The sequence below is a fragment of the Chelonia mydas genome, chromosome 4 (assembly GCF_015237465.2).
Source record: "Chelonia mydas isolate rCheMyd1 chromosome 4, rCheMyd1.pri.v2, whole genome shotgun sequence".
Lineage (NCBI taxonomy): Eukaryota > Metazoa > Chordata > Testudines > Cheloniidae > Chelonia > Chelonia mydas.
The window spans coordinates 117,511,217-117,523,626 of NC_057852.1; the positions used below are offsets into that span (position 1 = coordinate 117,511,217).

The window sequence follows — 12,410 nt, forward strand, 5'->3', positions numbered from 1 at the left end:
TCACCTAGGCGTTCTGCTGTGTTGCTGGTGTTTTCCCTGACAGTACACCATACATCCTTGCTTCCTCTTCCTCAAAGAGCACAGCCTGGGGGTCATCTGTATTCCTCTTCCAAGGGCCTAATTCAGGGAGTGGGGAAGTTGAAGAGAAACTCTTAAAGAAAAATGTAAACTTGCTGTTAATGTTTTCTTTGGATTCCTCTACTTTTAACACCCTCAGAAGGCACAAACCTTAATCATGGCACACGTTGTATGGCTAATACCTGAGGCATAGGTTAAGTGAGAAGATCCTCACCCAAAATATTTAAATGGGATTTGGCGATTCACTGAACCCTGTGTACTCCTTATCTTCCCTGTTTTCCCTTTCAACCATTATACAACTTACAGAGCTACAGCATCACCTGTAAGAAACCAAGGCATTAAGAAGACAGGAAGTGACTTATGTAGAATAAACTATTACCTTTGTAGTTTCATATGTGCTTAATGATACATGGTTGCATGAAAACTCATCTTACCCATTCCTATAACAACCTTAATTCTTAGCCACAAGACACATACTTATGAATGCTTTTAGTTTATACATCACAAATATAATAATTATGGAATTAATGACTTAGATGTTCAAACATATCTATGTTGTGTATGTTGAGAGTAGATAGCTGTCTTCTGTGTAAGAGTTGTTAAAGGAATGTGTAAGGTGAATTAGAGAAGATGAGTGAGGTAATACTGTCACATGTCAGTGTTAACTAAATGTATAAACTGTAAAGGATAATAGAATACATACAAATGTATTAGTCACTTCCTGTCTTAATACTTAGATAATGCTGTAGTTGTATATTTTGTATAATGGTTATGTTAATTACTTCAGCAGCATTAACTCTTAAGTTAATAAAGATCTTTGTATGACAGTGTGCTTGTGTGGTGAGAATATAATCCAGGCTTTTAGTATTTAGACGAACACCAAATTGTTGGCCTAGGGTTCAGTGATTAGCTAGTAGTGGTGTGGAACAGAGGACCCTTGCCACTGGAGGAGTGAGGAGAGGAGTTAGGGACAGAGTTTTGAAATAGGGAGGAAGATCTCTGAGAGCAGAGGGAGAGAGCTGGAATTGGGAAATGTGACTGCACAGGTAAAGAAGGGGGTGTGGGTCGAGTCTGTGTACTGAGGATGTGTGACAGGAAGGAACAAGGTGGGTAGAATGAAAATTTTGCATCCTTGACAAGTAGCTTTAGAAAATACTCTGATTCAGTATAGCAGCCTTAAACATGTAAACTGGATAAGCAGCAATATATTCTATTGGCTAACGAAAATTATTCAGTATGTTCATTGAAACAAGTGCTCAAATTACAAAACAAAAGGAAATTACTCAGCATTTTTTCTGTGTAGAAGAATGATTGTATGCTGTCAGTGTTGTTTCCTTATCTTTTTGTTGTCATTTGTGGAAAAATCTCCCCCAAAAACTGACAAGTAGCAGTATTATGCTTCCTCCTTACTTTGCCCAGAGATTTTAAAGTTGTGCATGCCAAACTAAAATATTACATTTTTAATCAAGGAACCTCCCTGCAAAACCAGCAGAAGAAGCACAGAAACATAGACAACAGTACGAAGAAATGGTGGTGCAAGCGAAAAAAAGAGGTGATGGATTTACTCTTACATCAGGAAATGTAACGGGATGTTAAACCTAAAAATATACTTGCCTCAATAGCTGCCCTTTAATATGATGAACAGATTCAGTTCGAACCCTTATAGAAAGCCCAATCCAGGAAAATGGGCAAAGGTGGTTTTAAATCATCCTTACACTTCTCTGGTTCTAGGTCTGCTTGTGGGCTGGTGAGCACATGACATAAATTAAAGTAGCCCATAAGCTGCTCTAATTTACAGCGGCCTTAACTGGGCTGCCAGTGGCCTGTTCCACAGTACAGCATCTCCAAATGGTGGTGGAGATTACCATTAGGCCAGTGGCTGCAAGGGTCGCTGTTTATAGCCTCTGCTGAGCTGGGGGAATTATCCACCAGCCAGTTGTGGTGCTTTTGCAGCCCCTCAGTCTAGAGGAATCCAGACACCTTTCCCCAGATGGTCTATTTCTCAAAAAAGAAGCTAAAATCCTCCAGAGAAGAGCTAAAGTTGTGTGACTGTTACTAATTCCATGATTCCACAAACCCACTGAAAAATCATTGGCCAAAGTATTTAATTGCTTTCTAATACTGAACTCTATTGAAATGCATCCCTCAGGTGGGATATTTTAAATGGGATCTTATTGGATGAGCACAGGGTTCTTTGTCAGTACATGTCAGAAAAAACATCCCATGGCTTAAATACTCTGAGGGGAATCTTTACAAAAACACTGCACTTTTTTGAGTTTGTATTGCAATCTCTGTCCTCTTCACTGACATGGGTATATGTGCCCCAGGCTCTGCTAGTGGTTTTCCTTATCTGCAGTTATTTGGTAGTGGAAATGCCTCAGCCTCTCCCCAGCTGTGCTGTGAACTCCAGGTGGACCTGGCACTGCGAATAGTAGATTCACCCTGCCATGCAGACTCCAGGTCTGACTGCTTCCCTGCACTGGGAAATGGTGATGGGCAGACAGAGTATGGTAACAAGGGGTAGCCTGAGACTGGGTCTTCTGAGTATTTGTTCATGTCCAAGTCCTTGGAGATAATGTCCAGCCTGCTGGACAGCATGCCTAGGACCCCATGTAGTGATGTGAACCAAGGATCGGCTTGGTGCCTGCTCTGAATCCTCTACTGAAAGTGTTTACTGTAGAGGTTTTGAGTGTCTTTTGCCAAGCAGTAAATGTAATCTTCCCTTTCGTGTCAGTGCCGATCATGCAGCACCATATCACTATATCCATTTCACAGGCACCAATCCCAGGGAGTGCTTCCTCTCTCTGCTTGTACTGTAGGCAGTTCTTGCCCCTTGAGCACAAGTACGCCATCTAGGTTATGCTTATTGGACAAGTGCTCCTGCACTGTGTATAGGGCCAAAGAAATGCATGTTCATCTCCAGCTAAAGATTGAGGCTCACCTTCATTTCTCTGTACAGCTATTCCAACTCCATTTATTCTCTGCAGCCCTGGTAATATATTACTTTGGGGGGAAGGGGGTTCTTTACCAAATATTAAAAATTCTGCACACAATATTTTAAAATTCTGCATATTTTATTTGTCAAAAAACACAATATAATCATGCCAGTTTCAATTATTTTGGTAATTTTATTTCAAAATACCTGTCAGCAATGTCTGTATGTACAGACAATGTACAGTATGTCTGTAACAATACAGATGACAAAAAAGATTCAAGAAATATCTTTTGACACACAGATTCCTTAATAGGTATATTCATACAGAACATTGAATACATTTAAACGACAATGCAGAAACTTATTTCTCACATCCCTTAGAAGCAGTGCAAAGGCTTGGGGAGTCAGGGGTAATGGAGGACCCGAGGGAGAAGGAAGTAGTTTCTGGGAAAGAGCCTGGGTGTAAACTAGGAGGGTTGTCAGGTGTGGGTGGGAGAAGTGTGGGAAAGGTTTTTTTTAATGGCGGTGGAGGGATTGTTGGGGAGCCTCCCCTATAGACCCTGGCTGACCCCCAGTCTCCCCCATTCAGTCAGGCACATCTGTCCTGTCCCATGTGGCCCTGCACCCCAACTCAGCCATCGCTGTCCACATGTGTCCTTGCACTCCCCCACCCCGGGGGCCCTACACACCCACTCCCATTCAGCCCCTGACTCAGTGCTGTCACCCCACTACCTCCTGTGCCTCCACCCCAGTCTGACCCATTCTGTCCATCCCCCCCCATATCCTATGCCTCCTCGTTTGGCCCTGCGGGTAGGGTGCTGTGAGGAATGCAGCCTCTCCCCCTCCCTCTCTGTGGTTGGCTGAACTGGCTGCCCTCTCTTCTGGCATCACAGCAGCCCTTGGTGGATGAAATATGTAACTACAGCACTTTTCTGGCAAAACGTTTTCTGTGGGGCGGAAGGGTATCTATCGGGAGTCATCAATTCTGCATGTGTACAGTGGTGCAGAATTCCTTCAGGAGTAATACATTGTTCTTTAAAGTGACTTACTATTCATTAATCACATCTGTTCTGTGAGACCTGAAATAGTACAATGTGTAAGAAATAGGGCTGTCAATTAATCACGGTTAACTCATGCGATTAACTAAAAAAAATTTAATCGCGATTAATTGCAGTTTTAATCGCACTGTTGAACACTAGAATACCAATTGACATGTATTAAATATTTTTGGATGTTTTTCTACATTTTCAAATATATTTCAATTACAACACAGAATACCAAGTGTGCAGTGCTCACTTTATATTATTTTTATTACAAATATTTTCATTGTAAAAATGATAAAAAATAGTATTTTTCAATTCACCTCATACAAGTACTGCAGTGAAATCTCTATCATGGAAGTGCAACGTACAAATGTAGATTTTTTGTTTTGTTTTTTGATACAATAACTGCATTCAAAAACAAAACCATATAAAACTTTGAGCCTACAGGTCCACTCAATCCTACTTCTTGTTCAGCCAATCACTAAGAAAAATGTTTGTTTACATTTACGGGAGATAATGCTGTGCAATTCTTATTTACAATGTCACCTGAAAGTTAGAACAGGTGTTCGCATGGCACTTTTGCAGCTGACATTGCAAGGTATTTATATGCCAGATCTGCAAAACATTTGTATGCCTCTTCATGCTTCTGCCACCATTCCAGAGGACATGCTTCCATCCTGACTACGCTCGTTTTAAAAAAAAAAAAAAAAAAAAAAAAAAAAAATGCATTCTTTAAATTTATGACTAAACTCATTTGGGGAGAATTGAATGTTTCCTGCTGTCTTACCCACATTCTGCCATATATGTCATGTTATAGCAGTCTCGGATGATAACTCAGCACATATTGTTCGTTTTAAGACAACTTTCATTGCAGATTTGACAAAATGTAAAGAATGTACCAATGTGAAATTTCTTAAGATAGCTATAGTACTCGACCCAATATTTAAGTATCTGAAGTGCCTTCCAAAATCTGAGAGGGACGAAGTGTGGAGCATGCTTTCAGAAGTCTTAAAAGAGTAGAACTCCGATGCGGAAACTACAGAACCACCAAAAAGGAAAATCAACCTTCTCCTGTTGGCATCTGACTCAGATGACGAAAATGAACATGCATCGGTCCACACTGCTTTGGATCGTTCTCTAGCAGAACCAGTCATCAGCATGGACGCATGTCCTCTGGAATGGTGGTTGAAGCATGAAGGGACATATGAATCTTTAGCGCATCTGGCATGTAAATATCTTGCGACACCAGCTATAACAGTGCTATGCGAACGCCCGTTCTCACACTCGGCTGAAATTGTAAGCAAGAAGCAGGCAGCATTATCTCCTGCAAATGTAAACAAACTTGTTTGTCTGAGCAATTGGCTGTACAAGAAGTAGGACTGAGTGGACTTTCTAGGCTCTAAAGTTTAACCTTTTGTTATTGAATGCAGTTTTTTTGGTACATAATTCTACATTTGTAAGATCAACTTTCATGATAGAGATTGCACTACAGTACTTGTATTAGGTGAATTGAAAAATACTATTGTTTTTTACAATGCAAATATTTGAAATAAAAAATGTAATCTGAGCACTGTACACTTTGAATTAAAATCAATATCTGAAAATGTAGAAACACCCAAAAATATTTAAATAAATGGTTTTCTATTATTTAACAGCACAATTAATCAAGATGAATTTTTTATTGCGCAATTAATCAAGATTAATTTTTTTTTATTGCTTGATAGCCCTAGTAAGAAAACAATGATATTGGGGGGAAGATAAAAACTTACTATTTTCCTGTTTAATAGGAAAGTATAATATGAGTATAGATAGGCTCACAAAATAATTATTGCGAAATAAACATTGCAAGACAGTAGATACCGTCCTGAGGTTCCTACTCAGAGCTCCCGCTGTACTTAACCAAACAAAAAAACCTTTGAACTACTCAAGGTTGTGTATCAGTTTCACAAAGGACAATCCCCAATTGTTTCCCATGTAGCAATCGTGTCCTTTTGTTATGTTTATATAAAGGAAAGATGGAGCCTGTTCCCCAAGCACTTTAGTCAATTAAAAGTTTCAATCCAATAATAGTTTTGAGTGCATAAAAAATGAAGGATCAGGATGCATCTGGAAAAATGTGTATTACAGTATGTGGAAAGTGTTACATGAACAAGAGCACTAGGTCTTAATTTTCGTAAGTGAAGCAAATTTTAGTGCTCCTCAAAGATGCTAGAGTGGCAGTCTTACAGACTGACAGTTTCTAGTTAACCATGGAATAAGTTTAGGATAGGATGAAGCAGTGGAAAGATTTGTGTGCTCCCCTAGCAATAGGCCTAAATTATATTCTTGGAGGACCACCTGTAGGAATGAGAGAGTAATCAAATATTCTTACCTGTACAGTCCTTGCCTCTGAGATTGCCAGGAAAGGTGGGTATCTCTGTGTGTGTGATCTGGATACCCATCTACGAGGAACTAGATGGAGTTCATCAGTTTGATCCACAGAGGCTACCAGATGATAGCTTTCAGTTGCTACCCAACTTGGTTAGATTTGAACTGGTCACTGAGAGTGAAAGACTCCATATCCCATAAATTCTCATGTTTCATCTAGTCCATCCAAGATCATCCTGGTGTGTAGTTCAGTTGTGAACTGTGTTCACATTTGACATTGCTGATTACTGATGGCATATAGAAAATTGTAGTGTGTCTAGGATGTTCTTTAGCATTGCTTGAGCAGGTGAATGTGATTTCAGGCATATAATAGGTTGAATTTTTATGGCTGTGAAGCCCTTAATGGCTCTTACCTTTTGTATTACCTTTATTGACTTTGTAATTTTCTTTTTTCAGAGCTTAAAGAAGCCCAGAGGAGAAAGAAACTACTGGAAGAACGATGTAGACTGGAAGAAAGCATTGGCAATGCAGTTTTAATTTGGAACAATGAAATCTTGCCCAACTGGGAAACTATGTAAGACACAGTATGTTTTACATTGTGCTTAATGGTAACTTTCTATATCCTGATATATTAAAGGATTAGTCAAGATTACTTTATTTTTAGAAGTGCCAGAAGCTAGTGTGTGTAGCAGTCAAAGGTGACTTGCAAAAGGAATTGGCCTGTTTAAGGAAGGCATTCAGGTGGTGCTGCCAAAGATGATGGAATTTTGTTAATTCAGTTTCCTTATTACCTTTAATAGAGTTTCAGAAGTTAGACAATCAGACTGAACATAGTATATTATACACATAGTTATTACATAGAGCCATGTAGCCCTCTGTTTCCTGACTACAAAAACAACAAGGAGTCCTTGACTATACAGCCATATCATTTAAACTGGTTTGAGCATGTTAATTTATGGTCTCCCTTGCACGTGGAATAAAACCCATGTTTCAGAGACGTGCTTCATAACAATGGCCACTTCTCTGTAACTGCTGTTAATGAAAAGTAATGAGTTTCTGAATCTTGCTTTAGTTCTTGGTGTGGGAGTTTAATTTGTGTCAATTTTTTCTAACCTTCTCAGCATGTGGTCTACAGCAGTGATGTTCAAAAATAATCTAAGATCAGGGAGTGGTTGGTGACTGGGACCTCTGTTAGAAAGCTACTAGAAAAAATAACACTTACAGCCATCTATTTGTCAGGACTTGATTCTCCATGACTGCTTGGGCTTTTGATTTCTGTACTCCTAGATGTGTCTGTAGATTTAAGCACAGGTATGACGTTACTAAGCCTCTTAATTTACAGTGGGATACACCATGTATGCCAAACCAAGTGGTTGGAAAAAAAGAAATAGGGAAAACCATAAGTTTAAAAAAAACAAAAAAAAACCCCCAAACCCCTCTTTCACAGCTAACACTTTTTAAAAGACATAGTGCAGGCAGTTAGCATGCCTAAAAACATCAGTGTGTTGCCTACTGTAATATTCGGCTGTTCATGTTTTTTAAGGGTTTTATTTGTTTCATTTCTGTTTATTTGACTTAGACAGTGATTCCTGAATGGAACTTTTACTCCTGGGGGAATTCTGTGGCAAAAAAATTAAAAATTCTATACACAATGTTTTAAAATTCTACAAAATTCTGCATATTTTATTTGTCAAAATAACACAATATAATCATGCCAGTTTCAGTTATTTTGGTAATTTATTTCAAAATGCCTGTCAGTGAGTATGTCTAACAATACAGAGGACAAAAAAGATTCAGGACATGTTTTTTGACAAATAGATTCCTTATTAGGCATATTAATACAGAATTTTGAATAATAATTCATTTGAACGACAATACAGAAACTTATTTCCCACATCCCTTAAAAACAGTGCAAAGGCTTGGGAAGTCGGGGTAATGGAGGAGCTGAGGGAGAAGGAAGTAGTTTCTGGGGAAAGCGCCTGGGTGTGAACTTGGAGGGTTGCTGGGTGTGGGTGGAAGAAGTATGGAACAGGGTGGGGCGGGGGGAGAAGGCAGGGGAGGAAGGGGAATGGCGGGATTGTTAGCGAGTTGGGGAACCTTCCCGATGCAGAGCTTGGCTGACCCCCCTAGCCTCTCCCAATCAGTCAGGCACATCTTTCCCTGACCCCATGTGTCCCTGCACCCCCTACCCATGTTGCCCTACACCCCATTCCCATTCATCCCCAGCCCAGTCTGTCCCCTCCACTAGCCTTTCTGAATCGTGGTCTATGTGACCACCCACAGCAAGCCCATGTGCCCCATTCTGTCTTCTCCCCCCCTCCCCCCCATGCCTCCTAACCTGACCCAGTGGGCAGGGTGCTGTGAGAAACTCTGCTGGCTGCTCTTGCCAGTGAGCCAGCTACTCTGGTGTCACTGTAGCCCTTGGTGGGCAAAATGCGTAACTGTAGCACCTCTCCAGCAAAATGTATTTTCTGCAGAGAAAAAAAAAATCTGCGGGGGACATGAATTCTGCATGTGCACAGTGGTGCAGAATTCCCCCACTAGTCAACTTTGCATGATCATACCATAAGTTAGCAAATAAAAGATTAAAAACATTCTGGCCAGCTGTGTATTGGAATGTGTCGGGTACTTGATGAAGGAATTTCTAGAGAACAGAAAGAAGAAATTAAAAACCAATTAAAAATTTAAATCTCTATTTTAATAGTTGAAAGAGTCCTAATTTTACTTTATTAGTTGTCCCTAAAACTCTTTTCGACTGACATTTGTAAAAGAAAGCAGTCAATCCCACAAACAAGGGCCTTGAAAGCTTACCATTTCTAGTTTATACAAAAGCATAACATAGACTTTCGGTTAGTGCCTTTCTTGTCAATTTACTGATCCTTAGAAATGTGAAAAATAGAATATTGTGATCAAAATAAATCCACTTGATTCAGTGGTTAATACAGCAGTATGTTAGGTGGATATGTTTCCATGGCTTTGCCTTCCCCTTAAACACACTTACCACTGGTGGTCAAATGCTTTCACAATCTTCCTTACAGCAGCCTTAGAATTACTGGCCATCAATTTAATATGGTTTAGAACTTTTTCACTGAAATGTTTTTGACTCTTGCTGTCTCCATCTCCAAATTTGCTACTTCACGTGCTGCAGCCATGTACCGTGCTTTCTGCTCCTGGAGAGTACACACAGCTTAACGGTTGGAAAATTTTCATCTCATGGGCAGGGTTTTGAATGGGGGAGAAGATAATCTTTTATCACTGGAATGGAAATATATTTTATACTGCAGACCTGGGTTTGTCCAGTCTCTAGTTCATGCAATGGAAAGTCAGGGACCTCCTTCCTTTTATTTCTTTCCCTTCTCTTAATCCCCCCTCCACTCTCCCCGCTTGCGCACTTTCTCTCTGTGTCTCTCTCACATTGGCCCATACAGAGTGTCAGATTTCTAGCAGTCTTGGTTGCAGGGTTCCAGTCAAAAGCCTTCAGTTTGAGGAAGAAGGTAATGTTGAAACAAAGTTCGAAGTCTAGATAGTACAAAAGCATGAATGAGTGCTGCACAATCCCTGTTTGATTTCTCAGGGGGCCCATAGCAAGCTGACATACACCTGGGCCTGAATCCTCCAATGCAGTAACAACACCTCTACTACCTATAGTTCAGTAGAACACATTTTATTTTAAACAGGTGCTGCTCCCGTAAAGTTCGAGAATTGTGGTGGCAAGGTATTCCTCCAAGCGTGAGAGGCAAAGTCTGGAGCTTGGCAATCGGCAATGAGTTAAATATCACCCATGGTGAGATTGACATGTATTCTGTCTGCATATTGAGACAGTCAGATAAATCACGCTTTAGCAGAGAGACTTCCATTTAGTTAGAATGTGTTAGAATTTGGGGGAATGATGAAGTCATAGTCAGTTGTACTTTGCTTTCGTTTAAGGATACCATGTGTTTTTGCTCCACACTGCGTATGGTCGTCTTATTCCGTATGGGGTGTTTAATTTTGGGGGTGTTCTAGGGATTTTTTTTCTACTGCTCAGTCTGAGTCATAGTTCTGGAATATTGCTGCGCATTGCTTTGATAAGTAAAGATGTTCAGAGTTAACAGCCCCATTTCAGAGTCAGTAGAAAATAAGATATTTCATATAATTACTGTTAATTATGTAGTGCCTGTGGGTGTGCACATACTGGTTTTATTCTGAAGTGAGACACTTGGTTTGTGAGTGAAGGAGAGACTAACTTGGAACAAAACCTGCTGTGGAATTAGTCCTCCTTCCCACATGTTCATTAATGATGATATCAGTAATACATTAGTCTGTTTCCTTGATTTTGTACTATGTTATTTTTTCAGTCCTTTTATTTTTAACAATTCCAAAATGATGACAAAAGGGAAATGCTGTGGATTTGCCGTTACTCTTGTGGTTTCCTTCTACTGCATATGCTTTTTCTGTGGCTGTTCAGTGTACCTCAGAAATTGCTATAGGATGGAACTGGAAGAGTGTGTGTGCTAGTTGTCACAGTTCTGGGTGGAATTTTGAGTGCCAGAGGTATGTTACCCAAACAAATGCTAAGAAATATGTATATAATCTATTCCACCCAGACAGTTACTTCTGCTCACTGCATCTAAATTATATCCTGATGAAACAAATCTTCCAGCACCCTAGCTTACCTAAAATTCAATTAGTTTTTTACTTTACAGATATTTACTTTGTTTGTTTGTTGTTATGGGGGGCAGGGGTTGTTAGCATGCTGACGTAATCAATAATTGAAGATGGATTTTAAAAAGTACTTGTTTTTCAGAACTCTATGATATTTGCTTGGCTCGTGCCAAAGAGAGGTGGCGATCACTTAGCATAGGAGTCTCTGAAGGAGAATGTGAAGGTATATGTTTTATTTGGCAAAATATTATTCCGTATTGTGTGATAACTTCCTCTTCATTAATGAAGAGGTGGTGGTTTTAAAATCATTCCTAAATGTTAAACTAAAATAATATAGTTTAAAAAAGCTGGAAGAAATATCATCACAGTAGGTGTGGGATATGTGGTTGGTAAAGGGGTATTAAAAACACTTCTGCGGGACGGTAAAAAATGAAGTGTTAATCTCTTGCATGCGGTAGTTTACTGCATTATTTTCCTCTTTAACGTATCTTTAAATTCAGTTGTATATAATTTTTAAAAACTGTTTTTTGCAAAACTTTCCTTTACCAATAGCTTAAAGATTTTTGGATGAATGGTTTATATAAATATTTTAGGCTTGCTGTTTGTGTTGTAATACCCTAAGATGTGTTGCTTTCTCTTCCTCTAGTTCAGGAGATCTAAATTCTTTGAAACTTTAGTAGTAGCAAATTGCTTTCTTAATAGCTCAGTGTAACATTGAGTTCCCATGAGAGAGCTGCAAGCCTATTGTCACAGACTCAGCTTGTTGAGATTTTTCCAGTTGGTTGGGTGTGGAGAGAAGAGATGAGAAAAAAAATCTGGGTGCGTGAAATAAGATACTTTAATCTGCTAGGATGACCACCTCTCTAAGGAGTGATGATGAGCAGAACCATGAATGCATTATACAAGGGCATTTCCCAAGGAAGTCCTGTTCTACTAAAACATCTTATTTAGGCTATAGGGATGGTATCTAATATAGTTGGGTTTTTTTAGCTTCTTTGACTATTCATTGTCCAGAGTTTATATCAACATGTGGTTAGAGTAAGTGCTAGGTAGCAGCAACTTGTACGTTGCCTTCTCTTCAAAAACCCAAGCAGGTAGAGTTGATGATACTCAGCAGGACAGACAAAACATGAATAGATAGGAATGTTTGGACACTGTGGGGGGAAAAGTTCATGTTGTAGGTGCATGTTTTCTTTGCTTAAAATTCATTTAAGAAGTTGCTGGGGAAATATTACAGTTCTGCATCATCTGTAAATGTAAATGCAATGCCAAATTAAATGTGCAAAATACCAAATTTACTCGGTGTATGAGACATGGGATCACTTTAGTTATGTCTTTCGCAG

The 12,410-nt window shown here is 39.5% G+C and overlaps 1 protein-coding gene across 7 annotated transcripts in view; it reads left to right on the forward strand.

Annotated features, from left to right (window-relative positions):
• Window positions 1-12,410, forward strand: part of TBC1D14 (TBC1 domain family member 14) — a 109,582-nt gene that overhangs the window by 74,487 nt on the left and 22,685 nt on the right. For all 7 annotated transcript variants that reach the window (XM_027818893.3, XM_043544688.1, XM_043544689.1 and 4 more), the window contains 4 exons: window positions 1,548-1,630; window positions 6,880-6,997; window positions 10,101-10,207; window positions 11,210-11,290. In XM_027818893.3, the coding sequence (XP_027674694.1) occupies window positions 1,548-1,630; window positions 6,880-6,997; window positions 10,101-10,207; window positions 11,210-11,290 (389 nt within the window). The remainder of the gene's footprint in view (window positions 1-1,547; window positions 1,631-6,879; window positions 6,998-10,100; window positions 10,208-11,209; window positions 11,291-12,410) is intronic.